The 16,359-nt window shown below is 44.0% G+C and overlaps 2 protein-coding genes across 6 annotated transcripts in view; one reads left to right on the forward strand and one right to left on the reverse strand.

Moving 5' to 3' along the window:
* Positions 1 to 329: 329 nt before the first annotated feature.
* LOC106656398 (pickpocket protein 19-like) lies at positions 330 to 2,404 on the forward strand. Its single transcript, XM_014377350.1, has 7 exons — positions 330 to 433; positions 502 to 696; positions 761 to 911; positions 978 to 1,211; positions 1,312 to 1,581; positions 1,868 to 2,216; positions 2,313 to 2,404. Exons 1-7 carry the CDS (start codon positions 330 to 332, stop codon positions 2,402 to 2,404), a joined length of 1,395 nt encoding a protein of 464 aa, XP_014232836.1.
* Positions 2,405 to 3,189: 785 nt separating this feature from the next.
* The window catches only part of LOC106656438 (sedoheptulokinase-like), a 72,717-nt gene continuing 59,547 nt past the window's right edge, over positions 3,190 to 16,359 (reverse strand). For 2 of the 5 annotated variants that reach the window (XM_023460048.1, XM_023460049.1), the window contains 7 exons: positions 9,834 to 10,106; positions 9,129 to 9,409; positions 7,651 to 7,925; positions 7,414 to 7,551; positions 4,544 to 4,681; positions 4,213 to 4,411; positions 3,190 to 3,731 (listed from right to left, as the gene is read on the reverse strand). In XM_023460048.1, coding sequence (XP_023315816.1) covers positions 3,545 to 3,731; positions 4,213 to 4,411; positions 4,544 to 4,681; positions 7,414 to 7,551; positions 7,651 to 7,925; positions 9,129 to 9,409; positions 9,834 to 10,052 — 1,437 coding nt within the window. In that variant the 5' untranslated portion in view covers positions 10,053 to 10,106 and the 3' untranslated portion in view covers positions 3,190 to 3,544. Of the gene's footprint in view, positions 3,732 to 4,212; positions 4,412 to 4,543; positions 4,682 to 7,413; positions 7,552 to 7,650; positions 7,926 to 9,128; positions 9,410 to 9,833; positions 10,107 to 10,229; positions 10,415 to 12,572; positions 13,188 to 16,359 lie in introns of those variants that run through there. The other 3 variants (XM_014377407.2, XM_023460046.1, XM_023460047.1) reach the window with 3 other exon arrangements.

Raw genomic sequence — 16,359 nt, forward strand, 5'->3', positions numbered from 1 at the left:
CCCCTTTCAGCTCTTACGGCTTTTATTTTATTTTCAAGTTAAAAAATGAAATTAAATATTATAATGAGAACATAATTAATCTTCTAATTTGTGAATGAAGCCCTTAACGAAAATAGTATAGCTAGTAGATCTTATCATTGGCTCGTAAAACTGCAATTACACTATTAATGCGTTGATACATAAATAATGCTGGTGTATAATTACCCTCGGACGCTTCCCGCACAAATCGATGAATCGTAAAAAGAGGCCATTTCTTATACATCAATCAAAAGCCCTACATGTGTGCCTACAAACGTTTTCGCTCGTCTAGCAGTAGGATCAGTGACGCGATGGCTTTTGGCAGGATCGGAGCGTCACTGCTGGCCTACTGCGAGAAATCGAACGTTCACGGCTTGAAGTACGTCGTCGCCAAACATCATCACTGGTCCGAACGGTATATACACAAGTCGTTCAAAAATTTTCCCAACCCTACAACGATCTACAATTATGTATCGAAAACAGATCGTTGTGGTGGCTGCTCTGCACGGCGAGCTGGTCGGCGGCTCTGGTGGCGCTCGCCAGCACGATCGGTTTCTACGCCGACTCGACGCCGGTCGCCATCACCGTCGACACGGCCGATCGCGACTGGATCACGCCGTATCCGGCGATCGGCATCTGCAGCGCCTCCAGTCAATCGGCCAAGGATCGCGCGGCCTCGTAAATATACCATTGCTTTTTTCGCGATCGTCGCAGTCGCATCATTCATTTTGTCATTTGTCAGGATAATCGAGCGGTCGGCCAACGGGACGCTCGCGGCCGGTAACGCCCGGGGCTTGTCGGAGCAGCTGTTCTTGCCGTCGAGGATGGGCTACGTGAAGCAGCTCGAGCGCCTCGACTTACCGGCCGAACTTTACCTGGCCATCAACGACAAAGTACGGATAAGATTCAACGTACACGTGGCAGTACATAACTCATCGATCGTAAAAAATAATACGCAGGTAAAGCCAAAGTGCGACGAATCGTTGACGAGTTGCAAATGGCTGGGCGTCGAGTTCGATTGTTGCGCGGAGTTTTCCCATCTGCAGACGAGCGTCGGCCACTGCCTACTGCTCAACTCGGTGCACGCCAGATCGACTCTGGACTTCCGGGTCGACTCGAGATCGTCGTCCGGGATCGGCTCGATCGGCCTCGAGATCGGTATCACGCACCAGTACGCCAAGTCCAATCAGGATGTACGTCTCTTTCTCTTTCTCTCGGTTGATTATAGGACGAAGGAAAAAATGATCGATCGACGTTTTTTACACGATAATCTGTTCGTGTGCTTGTGCGCAGTTTCGAGTGTATCTTCTGAACAGCGTCGAGATCCCGACGCTGAGAACAGCCGAGGATCGAGTCCTGCGCAACGTCGGCCGCTCGGCGGGGGCCACGTCTGCCGTCCAGATCGATTTCAACGTCGTCGACCTGGTCAATCTGGCGGGGGTCGATCGCGTCTCGCCCGAGAAACGCAAGTGCCGATTTACTCACGAAAATGACGCATTAGACGATGAGCGGCGACGACAGCCCGTTTACGAGCTATACAGTTACGACGGCTGCACCGTCGACGTACGTACATAATGCAGTAGATTTTCGCTAATTCGAAGTAGAAAAATTCAATTATTAAATTACTCAAATATTATTACATAGTAGCTGTAGACACAGTTTGATTGATTGAGCGTTCAATAAATTAAATAATTAAAACTTACAGTATGACCAAAAAGTTTCAAGTGTTGGATAATATGAAAAGTTTCTGCACCGAAACAACTGTTTTTAAATCGTTACACGAACCATATCATATCATCTCAAATTCGAAATGTATCTCTTCTTTCTCATTCTCTAATCCCGTCACCAGATGGAAATCGAAGCGATGTCGGCGGCGTGCGGCTGCGCCAGCTACGTCTATCCGCGTAGCAAAATCGCGGCCTGCAACATGACCGGCATGCGCTGCTGCGCCGAATTGCGCCGGAAGTCGTCGTCGTCGTGGAGGATGATCGACGAGGCGATCGGCTCGTGTCCGGCCGATTGCCGTGCAGCCACGTACCAGTGGCGCGCCTATCCGATCGTCGACGACGACAACAACAGCAGCAAGAAGCAACCGATTAACGGCAGCATCTCCTTCGTCGGCTTGAGGTTGCGACTCTTGTCGTGGCCGAGGATGCGTTACCAGCGCTACGTCGCGCGCAGCTCCTTCGATATTTTCGGTACGCAAATAACATTGTTATGACTAAATAAATAAATGATGAAAGTCGACGAAAGAAAAAGGAAAGAAGGAAAATTGTACATTGATTCATTCGCAGTTTTGAGCGGCAGCTCGATCGGCCTCTTCACCGGGGCCAGTATTTTGAGCTTCGTCGAGATCGTCTATCGAATCGTCGCCGCCTTGTGCTAGGCCACCTCGTACACAAGATGATTCTTATTGTCTATTTATATGTAGGTTCAGTTTGATGTAGTAATAGTAGCAGTATACGATATGTATGTGGCTTTGTTTTGATTGAAATCTGCGACTGGAACTAAAGTTCAATGTCTCAATGTCCGTAAATGAAAAAAAAGAAGAATAAAAAGAAAAACTTAATTAATTTTTTTTTTACCTTTTCAATGATCGTTAGATTTAAAAATCACCCCATCGACATCGTTTCAAGGTTGCTTCGTTCAAATATATCATAATACACCGAAATTAGGTCACCAACGATATTTCTTCCCTACCCTACCTCAATTAAACCAACAGACTGAAAGATATTTGAAAATATTCAGAGATATTATTTGAGAAATTCCAAGAACATTTATGAGTATAACTCTATCTCGTTAAGAACTGTGTTTTTGAGTTTAAAAATTAATTCTATTTTCAATAAAATACCAATTTAAAAAACGTTCGGGCCGGGCCTAATGGGTTAATTTAAAAAGCTCCGTAAGCCGTAAAATTGTCGATGTCCCGTGAAATTCAATTTAGAGAGATATGATGAGGTGGTTAGCAAATGTGTTAAAACCCGAGTTAAAAAGAAACAGTGTATTCAATTGTATATTTTATATCAAGCGTAAAAATTCTAAATTCTTCTTTTCTTAATAATTTTTTTTGTACTCTTGAATTTCATAATGATTAATGATCCATCAACCAATAATGTCGGGTAAATAAAGAATACACAATTTTCATATGAATATTTTCGTTTGTATTTACAAATAAGAAGTACAGGCGCTGTGTTTAATGTACTCGTCATTTACGAATCGATTGTACAGTCTACCTACACAGCTGGAAATGAATTTTCACGAGCTCTCCTCTTCTCACATCTACGTGAAAAATAATTACCATTATCATTCGCTGTACGCGAACGTTGACATCTCTCTTTCCCTACGCATAAATCTCGACATTTTTGAATGTACGTAATAATAACACGTATACTTGAAATAAAATCGATGCACAGCCGCTTTTCTACGTAAAAAAATTAACACGCATATAATTTTTTTCTTTCGTCAAATAATCTCACGTAGACGATACCTGTTGAGAAAAAAAAAAGAAAAAAAATCTCTCTCCGATCTAGCCGTTGGTCTGCAGCAGGGCGAGGGCGGCGCCCAGGGCCGCGTCGCCGCTGTGGCCCAGCTCGAGCGGCAGTCGGTACCAGTGCGAGACCTCCTGCTGGAGGACGGGATTGCGCACCAGACCCGAGCCGTTGCCGACGATGCGCTCGATGCCGAAGGCCGCCAGCTCGTCCCGCGGCATCATGCTGCAATTGCAAACACATCGACGAGCTGTATTTATGGTCAAATATGTGCGACGGTTGGTCACACTTGTATTATTATTATTATTAATTATAAGAGTCGGACGAGGAAACAATGACGACAGCTGCAGCGCACTAGTTTCGCTGTCTATTTCACGCCTATTATGATATACGACGTGTTTCGCGCAGAAAGAGCGAGAGAGAATTGAGTTAACGTAATTTTGATGGAAATATAAATCGATGCCCGTAAAAGCTCGGGCGCAAGCTGCGTCACCGAGTCGCCTCTCTTTTGTCTCGCTGTTTTACTTTGGCGGCAGCCGATGAAATAACTCGAAATAAGGTCGTACTTTACTCATAATTTTATATCACTCGTATCGAATTAATTTTTTTTTTTTTTAATTTACTGCCCCAGTCGTGTAACAAGTAATTCCAAAATTCGTTCAATTTTATCGTTTATTTTTAGGTCACGAAAAAAGCGAAAACTCACTCGTGCAGATTCTTGATGATGCCGGAGCAGAGCGCGCGAAAGATGCTGCCGAGATCGAGGGTGTCGAGGCTGATGCCGCTCACGCTGGCCGTCTGCTGGGGCGCGTAGCGCTCGCCGAGCAGCGTCGGCACGATCTGCATGTCGCTGCGGCTCGTCGCCTCGTCCGCCGCCAGCTTGATCAGCTTCTCCCAGACTTTGGCTGTTGGCGTCGTCGTCGAGAGAAAGAGGCGTGAAAAAAAAAAAAAGAAAAAGAAAAGAAAACGACGATCGAAACGAATTGCAATTAAGATTATTTTGTTAAGATGATGATGATGATGATGATAGAGTTTACATTGAGGCACGGAGAAGCCCAGATCCAGGATCCACTGCTGCAGCGACTTGACGAAGGTGGCCAGGGTATTGCCGCCGTTCAACGAAGCAGCCACCGCCAGGTACTTGTCATCGAAGTACGGGAAGTATTCGATTTTTTCTATGCATGAAAAAAAAAAACGTAACTGTTATAACAACGTAAGTACATAACGCGATATATTGGGCATATGGACTATATCACGTCAACCGTCATAAAAAATGAAATTGAAACAAAGTAAAGTGATGAAAAATCAAAACACAAGGGGTTTCCCTCATTTTCAATAGTTTTCAACTCTTATCGTTCTCTGAAATGATTTCTATTGCTTCAACCATCGCCAAACTTTATCAGAAGTCGCTCGCTGCGCTCGGGCCCTAAACTACGCCGTGCCAAAAAGTGTCCCCTACGGCCCGAGTATCGAACAACATTTTATAGTACTGTGCAAAGTTCACATTTGTGCCCCCTTTTCCGAGTCATGAGTCGCACTTCTGGTAGCGCGAAGTGAGGTTAGCGCACGAGCGCATGCGAGTGTGATGCGAACGCAGCGGTGCCAGAATGTGCGACTTATGCCATACAGTGCTATAAAACATGTTTTACAATATTAGCCTAATCAATGGATACGAACATATTTATTGTTTGACTTTTACGACATTTTCATCTTTAAATGGAGCAGAAGCTGATGAATATGATTTTAGACATCAAATCTGAATTCCTCATCAAAAAATCTTTTAGATAATGATTTTTTCTATACTATGGCAAACAGAGTAACTTGTTATGTGTGTGAGGGGCGATTCGCTGCGCGACAAATGTCTCGAATCATCGGCGATGGCAATGCAGAGCTGCGATAAATAGCGACATCGAGAAGGAGAGACCTCGGAGGAGTTCCTCGAGTCATTGGAGAGAATACAAGGGTGTGTTTAAGTTGCCGCCAAAGCATTCGAGACGAAATCGCCCTATTGCAAGATGATCCAAGGTGTATGAAGCCCAAGGTATTATTTCAATCGCGCAACAATACCTGCTTTATATGCAACCGCGGAAACGCGACAAGATTATCGATCGCCTGCAAAGTTGAGGTCTATGTGCAGTGTGGAATGGTTTTTCCCGAAATCGTACGCTCATGTCCTCAACATCTCGACGACCGCGGATACATTTTGCCACCAATGGTAGGTGGCCTGAGATGTATAAGGCGCGCCTACAAACCACCGGGCCAGTACATTCAAAATTTCATGGAAGCAAAGCGTATTATAGTATTTTGAAAAGCCGTCGGATCGGAGACGTTAGCGATCTCACTGACGAGGAAACATGCACGTTAACAGGTTTAACGATAGAACTATTAAACGACATGTTTACTCAATGTCCCCGCATCCGAGGCAGGCGCGCAATTACTAGGCGAGATTTGCTTATCTTTTTAGTAAAAATGCGCCAAGGTCTGTCCGATCAATTTCTCGCCACCCTTTTCGAACTTTCGAGTCGGCAACATGCGTCTATTATTATTAAAGAAGTGAGAGAGAGGCTGATGGAAGAATTTGTGCCAAACAATATTAAGCTTCGAGCCATCACGAGAGAGGAGTATATCCAGAGGTACGTTACGGGCTTTGCCAATACGTTGTATAATCGAAATCCAGAAAATCCCGTGGCGATTTACTATATCGACGGCACATATTCCTATTGTTTTAAAAGCAAAAATTGTAGGAGTATGCGACAAACGTATTGTCGCCATAAAAGTGACCACCTGGTGAAGCCTACCCTTGTCGTTGCGCCGGGTGGATATATTTTAGACATCCAAGGTCCATACTTCTCGGACGGACGTAATAACGATGCCGCCACGCTTCGTCATGAGCTCGAAAACGACGAAAACTTGAATAATTGGTTCAGACCGGGTGACATCGTTGTTGTGAATCGCGGGTACAGAGATGTCATCGATACGCTTGAAGGATTAGGGCTAGTTTGTGAAATTCCTCCGACGCCTGCACCCGGACAGCGACAACTAATAACTGAAGATGCGAATGAAGCCCGGTTAGTTACCAAAACGAGATGGATCGTCGATGCACGTAATGGTCATTTAAAGAGCATATTCAAGTTGTTGAATCAAACTCAACAAATACACGTTCTTCCGAATATTGGCGACTTTTTTCGAATAGGAGGCGCAATAATAAACAGGTAAAATTAAACTTTGTCTCGTTCAGTTCATATAAATAAATAATGAGCGTTTGTGAATATCGTCAAACGATTGAAATGGAATTAGACGCTGACGTAGAATTGGCGGAGAATATGCTTGAGCGTTCAACGATTGAAAATGAAGTCAGAGCCTAATAAGCATTTTCAGCCACGGTTCTTTTTTGGGTTACAAGTTTTTGCAAGTTCGCCACCTAGTGGCTTGTTTACATATTATATAAGTAAACAAAAAGTGTGCGCTGCTGTTATATCAGCGTTGGATGTAGGTAAGTTGTAACACTGTATTCATTGATTATAGTTCTTGCGTATTCTTGGAATTGTTTTTCTTTAAAATTAACTGTGCTATCAAAAAGTATACGAATTTAGAATATCTCATCAAATAAGGTTAGTGCCCTACCCTCTTTTTATTCTCATTAAATAATATTTCTATATTCACCCTAAGAAATCGGAAAAAATTTGAAAAATCAAATTCCAACTTTGAGATCCTGTAGATCCATGAGGGATGGGCGATGGGCCTAGGGGGCTAAAAATTTCAGGATTTTCATTTTGTTTCAATTTCATTTTTTTGACTATCACGGTTGACTCGATATAGCCCGCATGTGTATAGGTAAGACGATAAAACGAGAGGTATTTATCGGAGAAGTAGGCGCAATAATAAAAGCAATATATAATCCTCTCACTTGATTCATTGATTGCGTCCGGCTTGAGGGTCGGATGTACGTAGGCGAGCTGAGCCGACGTGGAGATATTTAGGACGGCGTCGCTCGGCTGCTTCAGCAGCGCGTACACCGAGCATTGAAGATCGCCCAGCGCGACTCCTGCGTTTTTCAATTCAAAAACGTCGTGAGTACAAGTGTGTATTTGTCATTTTTAATTTCAAATGCGTGCCGATTTATGTAACAATAACATTATCATACCTATGTTGACGCCCTTGGGTATGCCGAACCAGCTGCGGCACAGTCGGCCGGCGCTCTCGCCGGGCCCGAGCACCTCCTGGGGCAGCAGTCGCTCGGGGAAGTCGCCCCGGGCCAGGGCCTCGCGGTCCCAGTCGCAGGCCTCGGTGCAGAAGTAGCCCCAGCTCGCGGCGTTCTGATTGCTCATGCGCACCGGGCCCTCGGCCGAGCCGCACAGCAGGCTCACCACGAGGTCCTGCACGGTGCCGCATCTGTCGTACTTCTTCAGCTTCTCCGGTCTGTATAGCAGTAGGGTGTCGATGCGAGCCAAAATGAGCCAAAATTGTATTCGCGTTAAATGTACGAGTGCATAAAATAAATAAATAACAGTAATACTAATATAAAAATAACGCCACCGATGTTGTTGCAGGTTCGATCACGGATTATACATTGCATGAATTAAAATTTAATGGGGTCAATGATTGATGCTTGTAATAAATAGATCGAATTACGTCGCATTTATTACCAAGTACGGTATTGATTTCTATAACTCTGATTAAAGACTTGAAATTTTCCAAAATTTTTCGGTAAAATATTGAAAAAGTATGGATATACGTTTGGACAAATTCGTGCTTTGACTTATACGATTCTGTTGACTTTGCCACTTGCAGATTTACAAATGAAGGCACTCGCCCTCTAGCGGTGGACACTGGATTTTATTGTGATTGAGTTTTTATGAATTTTTTCGAGAAATGCTAGCCAAACACATGTTAGTATTAAAACATTAATTAAGAGCCACATGTTTGAATATGAGTATAGAATGAAATTTATTTGTTCATTATTACTGCATCAAAAACAGCATACATTATTGCATTTTCATACATTTTTCGTGCAGTTTGAGCATAAAAATAAATCAGTACTTATGAATGAAATTTTCAACCAATGATTTCATGAAAAAGTACCTCGAATAAAATCCAGTATCAGTTAGTCTAATTCTTATTGATTTTAAATCCAATCTGCATTAAATTTGAAGTTTCGTTAAACTGTATAGAGTCGACTGAACGAAGAAGTAGACAAATAATATCTCGAGTACTCGTTTGGCGCGTAAAAACTTAATTTTTTAAACTGTAACTTCGTCGAACCGGAGAATAAATTGAAAGCCGACCTCGATCACGGTGGATTATTGAATTTTTCGTACTTACAAGATGACCTTTTCAATTGCGGATCAGAAATCTTTTTCAAACATTTTTTGTGGGGTCTCCGCGGGTACATAATAACGAAACTTTGATTAGGAATTTGATTAGGTCTTGGTGACCATTAAGTATTTAAATCTTTCTCTACTTTATTCAAAAGATCTTCACGTTTTTCTGCGACTCTAACGAAAATAAACGCAATTATAAACCTCAAATATATATATATCTCAAACGCGCCGTAATAAGAATCGCAATTAATCATAGCAATAAATAATTAATTTTTATACAATATATCTGCGCTGCACTGACTTATTTTTGGCGAACCAGAAGAGGGTCGCGCAGCCGTAGCCCGTGTGCAGGGCCAAGTGGCTCGACGACCTGGGCAGCGAGTCCAGGAAGCCGATGTCGCAGCGGCCGTCCTGCCAGGTGTACAGATGCGACACGCCGTCCTTGTCGATGTCGAGCTTGAACTGATTCTGATGGCCGTTGTTCGTAGCGCCGCCGCCGCCGCTGCTCGTCGTGGCCGCCACGGCGTCGGACTTCCAGAGCGTCACGCCGTGCATCTGGCCGCATATGCCGATGCTCTCGACCTGCAGCACGCCGGGCGAATCAATTATAATTGAGTCATGGATCGAGGCAGTATGTGTAGTAGCTCGAGAGCCGAGCCAATCTAATATTATAATATCTTTATTAATGATCGCGAGGGAGAGAGAGCTGAGATTGTGCAAAATTTAGAATGACTCATACAGAGGCTTAATAATAATACGCTTGCCATTACATAAGACATTTTTATAACATTTCCCCCGTCGTTGCAACGAATTAGCTGAAACAATGCCGGTTTTCCGAGCTAGCTCGCAAAAATCGGCTCGCGCCAGTCACGCATAACAATGGGGGGCCGTGGGGGCAGCAGCAGCATACGGCAATTCCACGCGGCTCATTGTTTACATCGACACACATGTGTAACAGCAGACTTGGATCGATTCGTCGTGAATATTATATGTATATACGCCTTACCTGCTTCAACAGATCTTTGGGCAATCTCGAGACGCAACTGTGTATGGCCGAGAGTATCTTGGGCACGTCCTGCTTGTTGCCCTCGACGCCGAGATCGCTCGGCACGTTGGCCTGGGTGTCCTTGGACTGATTGGCGAGTATCGTCTGGCCGTCGGGCTGGACCAGGACGACCTTGACGCTGGTCGTGCCCACGTCGATGCCCAGCACGAGCCGCGACATGACTATGGTTGTGGTGGTGGTTCTTTTTTTTTATTCGGGAGGACTCGAACGTGCCTGTAAATCGGTATGAAATGGTCAATTAAACATCGGTGTCGTTCGAGTAAACGGAGTAATGATCCATCGCGCAGGAAAGAAGCCATTTCGCGCAATTTTTCTTTACTATTATATGCAATTTACCTTCGCGCGCGGAGACGATTTTATTATTTACAAGCGTGGTCACTAAATAATGGAGAGATCGATCGCCATAATTTATCTACGTAAGCTCGAGCTTAGCCGCGCACGCGGTTGAATCGCGATCGTCGCGAGCTAAAATATCGCAATGATAATCGTCCTCGTCGACTAATGAACTGCTCCGCTTATATACCACTACACTTTCGCCTCTTTTAATCGCGGACGATTTACCTGCGGACAGATGACTGGAACTCGATGCGATTATTCGCGGTGTATAATATTGTACATTACGCACGCGATCGCGTTATGTATATAGTGCGACAGGAATGAAACAAAAAAAAATGTAGTATCGGTCGTTTTTATGATGTATAAACTCGATCGTCTCGCGGCGACTGATATCGGTCGCGTCGTACATAATAATAATGGATGTATTCAGTGGCGTGGGTGTGCATTAACGCATTTATAGAGACAACGACGACACTCGAGCGCGAAAATCGGTTTTTAATCTTAACTATTGCAAACTCGGATCGTTATCTCGCGTAATAATTGCATATTTTTGCAGCGGTATAGCAGTGGCGCATATACGACGATACACCGAACGAGATCACTTTTTTTTCACGATGGTATACGAGTTTTTACTCACTCTAACACACGCACGATATGAAAAAAAAAGTTGCATGAAATTAATAACGATCGATACGTACGAAGTATATTGTATACGGCGACGATCGTAACGTAACTCCTGTCTGCTGTGTATTTTATCGCGACGATCGCGTGTGCTTGACTAGTGAGTCTCATCGGTGCACGCGGTGTATAATTAATACAACCGCGAGAGCGCACATACACACACGAGCACCAATACACGAGGCGAAAAAAGGAGAGAATAATTTTCCCGAAATTATTCTATAGCTATCGAGAGAGCAGTGCGCGAACGATTTATAAATTCGATAAATATTATAAAACGTCGCGAGCAGGAAAATTTTCGGGGAAAAGAGGGTTGGGCAGTGCGGTGTGGTATATACGATAAAATTTATGAATTTCCGCGCGAGTAGAAAATAAAACGCCTTCGGTGCGGTAGGTATATATATGTATACGATCTCTCGGCTATACTCAATACGCGTATTTAGCGCGCACGGCAATAAAAAAAAAAAGAACTATATCGGTATATAATGTGCAATATGTACGAATGTACGTGTGCGTGTGGGCAATTAATGAGATGGAAGCAACCGCACGTTTATGTACCGACCGCACACACACACACACACACACACACACACACACACACACACACACACACAAGCACGTGGATCTATATAATGCACCGCAGTTGCAGAATATAGACTACATAAAATATGATCTATTGCGCTCGCTCGCTCGCTCGTTGGAGATCGGCCACCGCCGCTGCTGCTTTGTAGGATAATTTAATTATCCCATTATCCAATTCAATGCGGTTTTTTTTTTTTTTCATCAACGAGACTCGAATGTGCGTATACGCGAGGCGCATATACGCGACGAGGCGTGCCCCTTACATCATGTACATGTGTGTGTATGAGCGAGAGCTAGATCCCTCTAAATTGTAATTAGAGTCACAAAAGGTTATACGAATATGAACGTTGGACAGTGTATATAGACATTATTTAATGTGCGTGCACTCGCGGTCTCTAAATGGGATCGTTCGTAATATTATTATTTATTTATTACGCATTAAATAGTTTTTATCTCCGCCTCTCTCATACATCTGCGTTCCGTGCAGATATATACACGGTATATATACGCCGCGTTACATATTATTACGACGCGCGAAATAAGCTGCAATTTCGCCAAGTGCGGCGAGTTTCAATTTATCGCGTTTATAGTACGACGCACACACGCACACACATATATAATATGTGCCACGAGTCCGGTACGATTCAATTCAGCCGCCGCTGAAAAATTCTTCGCATTTTTGTAATACGCGCGTTTATGTACAAATACCGCAGCGTCGACGCGCCGATAAACTATGACACTCGAGCGAGCGAGCGAGGACTGATTGCGCGTATATAGTATAGGTACACAACCGAGCGCCGATAAGACGGACTATATATTTATAATAATCTCGAATCGGATTAACGAATTGAAGAAAGATCGAAACAACAAAAAAAAAAAAATAGACTCGTAGATATATAACGCGTGTGTGTGTGCGTCGTGCGGCACGGCACGTGTGCGCTTTCGCGTACCTATATATTAACGCGCCGCGCGAATCACGCAGTAAACTGGCTCGCGTCCAAAAATCATCTTACGAACGTTCGGTAATAATCATCCCGAAAAGCTCGTCGTAATATCGTAAAACGTTGCATTATATATACTTACTTACCCCGCGCTCCGAACCCGTGAAACGTGTGCTATATAGCTTCGAGGCAGCGACTGGCCTGTATCGTGGATGTACAATAAATGTCACTCAGACGACGACGACGATCTCTCACAATATACGGAAATACTATCTCGCGATGTATAAGGTCACTCCGTTCGTACGTACGTGTATACAATCGATCGCGAGTAACGCAACACACGCGATCGTCCTTCCTATTGTTTCTTAAATTTTTTTTTTTTCGGCAAAAGACAACAATCGCTCGATCAAATTGGACAAATTGTCTATCGGGCCCTCGAGCCGCGCCTGCGACAGCTCACTCTCACTCTCTCGCACACGCGTTATACACACGGCACTTTTTCTACGAGGCGATTCGACTCATGCACTCGTACAAGTATATGCGTCCTCCCGCGCGACGGTATTATTATTACTATTACTATTATTGCCCGCTACTAGAAAACTGCGGCTCTCGCGTGACATAATATTTCGCGTTTCTACGAGTGTACACGGAGACAAAACCGGCGCGCGTGTGCTCGCGATTCTCTCTCGCGGCTGTACTGCAGGCCCCTCCGTCTGTATACCGTGTGTATGTAGTCTCGGTGCCAGCGGCGGTGCAGCAGCAGCGACGACGACGGCAGCAGCCGACTTATAGAGCGTGGCGAAAAAGAGAGCGAGTAAGAGCGAGAGAGAGAGAGCTTTCGCGACTAGAGCATCGCCGGCACGAGCTTGCGCACAGCTCGAGGGGGCTGCGTGCTCGACTTGCGACGCGCTTTTATATATATACGTATCGCGCCTTCTTTATTCTTCTTCTTTTGACTTCGTTTCTTGTTTTTTTTTTATATTCTTGGGTAAATAAGTTTTTTTTTCTTTGCGTTCGACCCATCTCTCTCTCTCTCTCTCTCTCTATTTTCTTTTGACCCCGAGTACGGATGTCAACGAAGGTGACACCGTGTACACGTATCTCGTACGCGAGAAAAGAAAATCGAGGACTTTTTCCGTTGTCGTTGCTTCAACGCGTATATTTTATAATTAATTTACGAATCCCGCGCGCTGCCTCCGACGGACAGATAGGCTACTTAATTTTCCATCGTAACTCCATTAGGAGCTTTAATAGAGCTATACAACCCGAGTCTCTCGCTGAATTAGATTATGAACATATTTAATACGCGCAAACACACGCGTGTACTGAATTATGTTTTACCTATATATACGCGGTTAAATATTCACGTTGGGCAAATCTGGGCGCGCGCTTAATAATGTATACGCGCCGCCGCCGCTTCGAGTTGTAAATTATAATGCTTTATTATACAAAGCTGAAAAAACATTAGCGCGGCGTAATATCTATTCGAACAGATACACGGATATTTTTACGATTTTTTCCTCTCTCTTTTCCGTCGTGCAATTATTGTGTCGGTGAAAATTACTGGAAAAAAAAAAATATCGCAATAACATCCAATCGCCGATACACGGATACGACATAAAATTCAGCAGCTAAAAATCGCATTGCAACGATATATATTATACGGAGAATCCGCGAGGCAATTGTAACGGCCTCTATGAACAGTCCAGTGCGCTATATATATACGTTTACACACCGATTTCATTGAATTCCAAGATTTCTTATGGCGATTCGCAATAAAACCTTTATAGTGCCGAGGCGCGATTATTAACGATACGTATAACGTAACGCGAGCCGTGGTGCCATAAAGACAATATATAATATGGAAATGGGTCGAGCGCAATTTTTCTCTCTCTCTCTCTCTCTTTTCAATTTTTTAATACTCCATCCTCTAATAACTGAATAACGCATAAATTTTCTCGCCCGGCAGATTTGTAATACGCGCGCAGAACGGCTATATGTCGAGGAAATTTATTATTACGCGTTATAAATTATCCGCGAGCGCGCGCGGGTAAGTGCGTAAAGTTTACTTTGGATTCGAGCTAAATGCGTTTATACCCGCGATCGAATTCGTTCTCGAAGGTATATATACTTCGCACGGTGTATATAGTTTTTCTCGTAAGATCTCATTGTAATTCCGATCGAGTCCGTCGCGCGTACAGAAATTTTACCATGACAAAAGATGGCTCGGAGTGGCGATACCGTAGTTATACGTATGAAAAAAAAATGCGCGAAAAATTCGCGCGCAACGACGACGACGAAGAATTCTCACGCACACGAATAGGATTGATTTTCGCAACAAATTTTCAAAAGAGCTCGGCCGCCTATACGTCATTCAATCGAGAAATAATTGATTCGATTACGGGCGCGCCGCGTCACCACCGCGCCAGCAACCCGCGAGATGCAAATATAATAGCTCGCGAGCGATCGATACATATACATATCACGCGCGGGATTTTAATTTTTGAATCGAATCTCGATTCGCGAGTGCGAAAGATCACGTAGCCCTTGTGTATACCGATACGAGTCGTGCGTGCGTATACATTAATATCATTCAATCGAATCGCAGCCATACACACACGCGTATCAATCGTGTCGATGAAAATTCATTCGCGTCCATTCCGATACAATAATATTTGCGAATTTGTAATTCTCGACGCGCGTACGTTTGGTCTCGCGAATGTCGATGAATTGATACAAAACACGCGATATCGGGTGAATTTTCTCTTATTTTATGTACGTGGGAAAATATCATTATGATAAAAGTCGACAGGACATCTTTCCACGCGCGGGCAAAAGATGCCGTATTAAATCACGTTTCGTCGAATATCGTATCGCTCGAGGACGACATCCTCGTAAATAATTCAATTATATCCACCCTCACCGTATACAGCACGCATATAACCCGCGAGTGTTGTTAGGCTCTTGAGCCGTTTGGAAAATCACACGAGCGTATGTATGTATAATATATACAAACACGATCGAGCTCGAGCTTGCAGCCTACAGCTCGCGCAAACTCCGCGCAAAACTTTGCATTAATGTTATTTCGTCGAGCTTTACTATAGAGCTAGGCGATAATCCAACTAATCCCACCTGTTCGCCCTGCCAGCTGTGCGGATCCCTGCCGCGAAAGTTCGAACTGTATACGCTGCCGGGGGATAGGAAAATTAGATCGACGTCGCTCGGTAGTACGATAAAAATATTTTAAAAGTTTGGTATTTCTGTATTACGTGTGCGATCGATCGAGGTGGGACAATCTTTTCGTTGTTTCGTTTTTTGCTCATTTATGCACCGATGCATTCCCCGGTGCGAGAAAAAAAGAGAGAGAGAAAAATTGGCAAGTTTATTTTCTCACGCGCCAGCGAGTTTGATCCATTTTTCTCGCCGTACAAGTTATATACTATATGCATAATCGATAAGATACACAACGCCCGTAGCGCGCCGCAATTGTATATACCCATATATATCTTTTGACCAGATTGAAAACAGTCAGACACCACTGTCTATATACGAAGGAAAAAGCCGCGAGAGAATCAGCGCAACGGCCATACACCGAGTATATATACTCCATCGAGATGCTAGACAGATTAGCATTGACTCTCGACTCTCGAGAGCGACTGCCTTTATGGAGTAATGGGCTATAAGGTGAACGAAAGTCGCGCGGCCAGAAAGGAAAATTTCGCGTTTATAAGTACGCGTGTGTGTGTGTGTGCCTGGATCGTTTTTTTTTTCTTCTTTTCCCCTCGTGCGCGAAAGAAAGACACGATCTACGGGTGTACACATATCGATCTATGCACGTACGTGTGTGTGTGTGTGTATCGTTACTGGTCGGTACACTCTGTATATATACGTATATGCATTTGTTTAATGGGCGTGGAGAAAGGCTCTGC

This window comes from Trichogramma pretiosum, unplaced genomic scaffold (assembly GCF_000599845.2).
Source record: "Trichogramma pretiosum strain Unisexual culture from Peru unplaced genomic scaffold, Tpre_2.0 scaffold10, whole genome shotgun sequence".
Classification (NCBI taxonomy): Eukaryota; Metazoa; Arthropoda; class Insecta; order Hymenoptera; family Trichogrammatidae; genus Trichogramma; species Trichogramma pretiosum.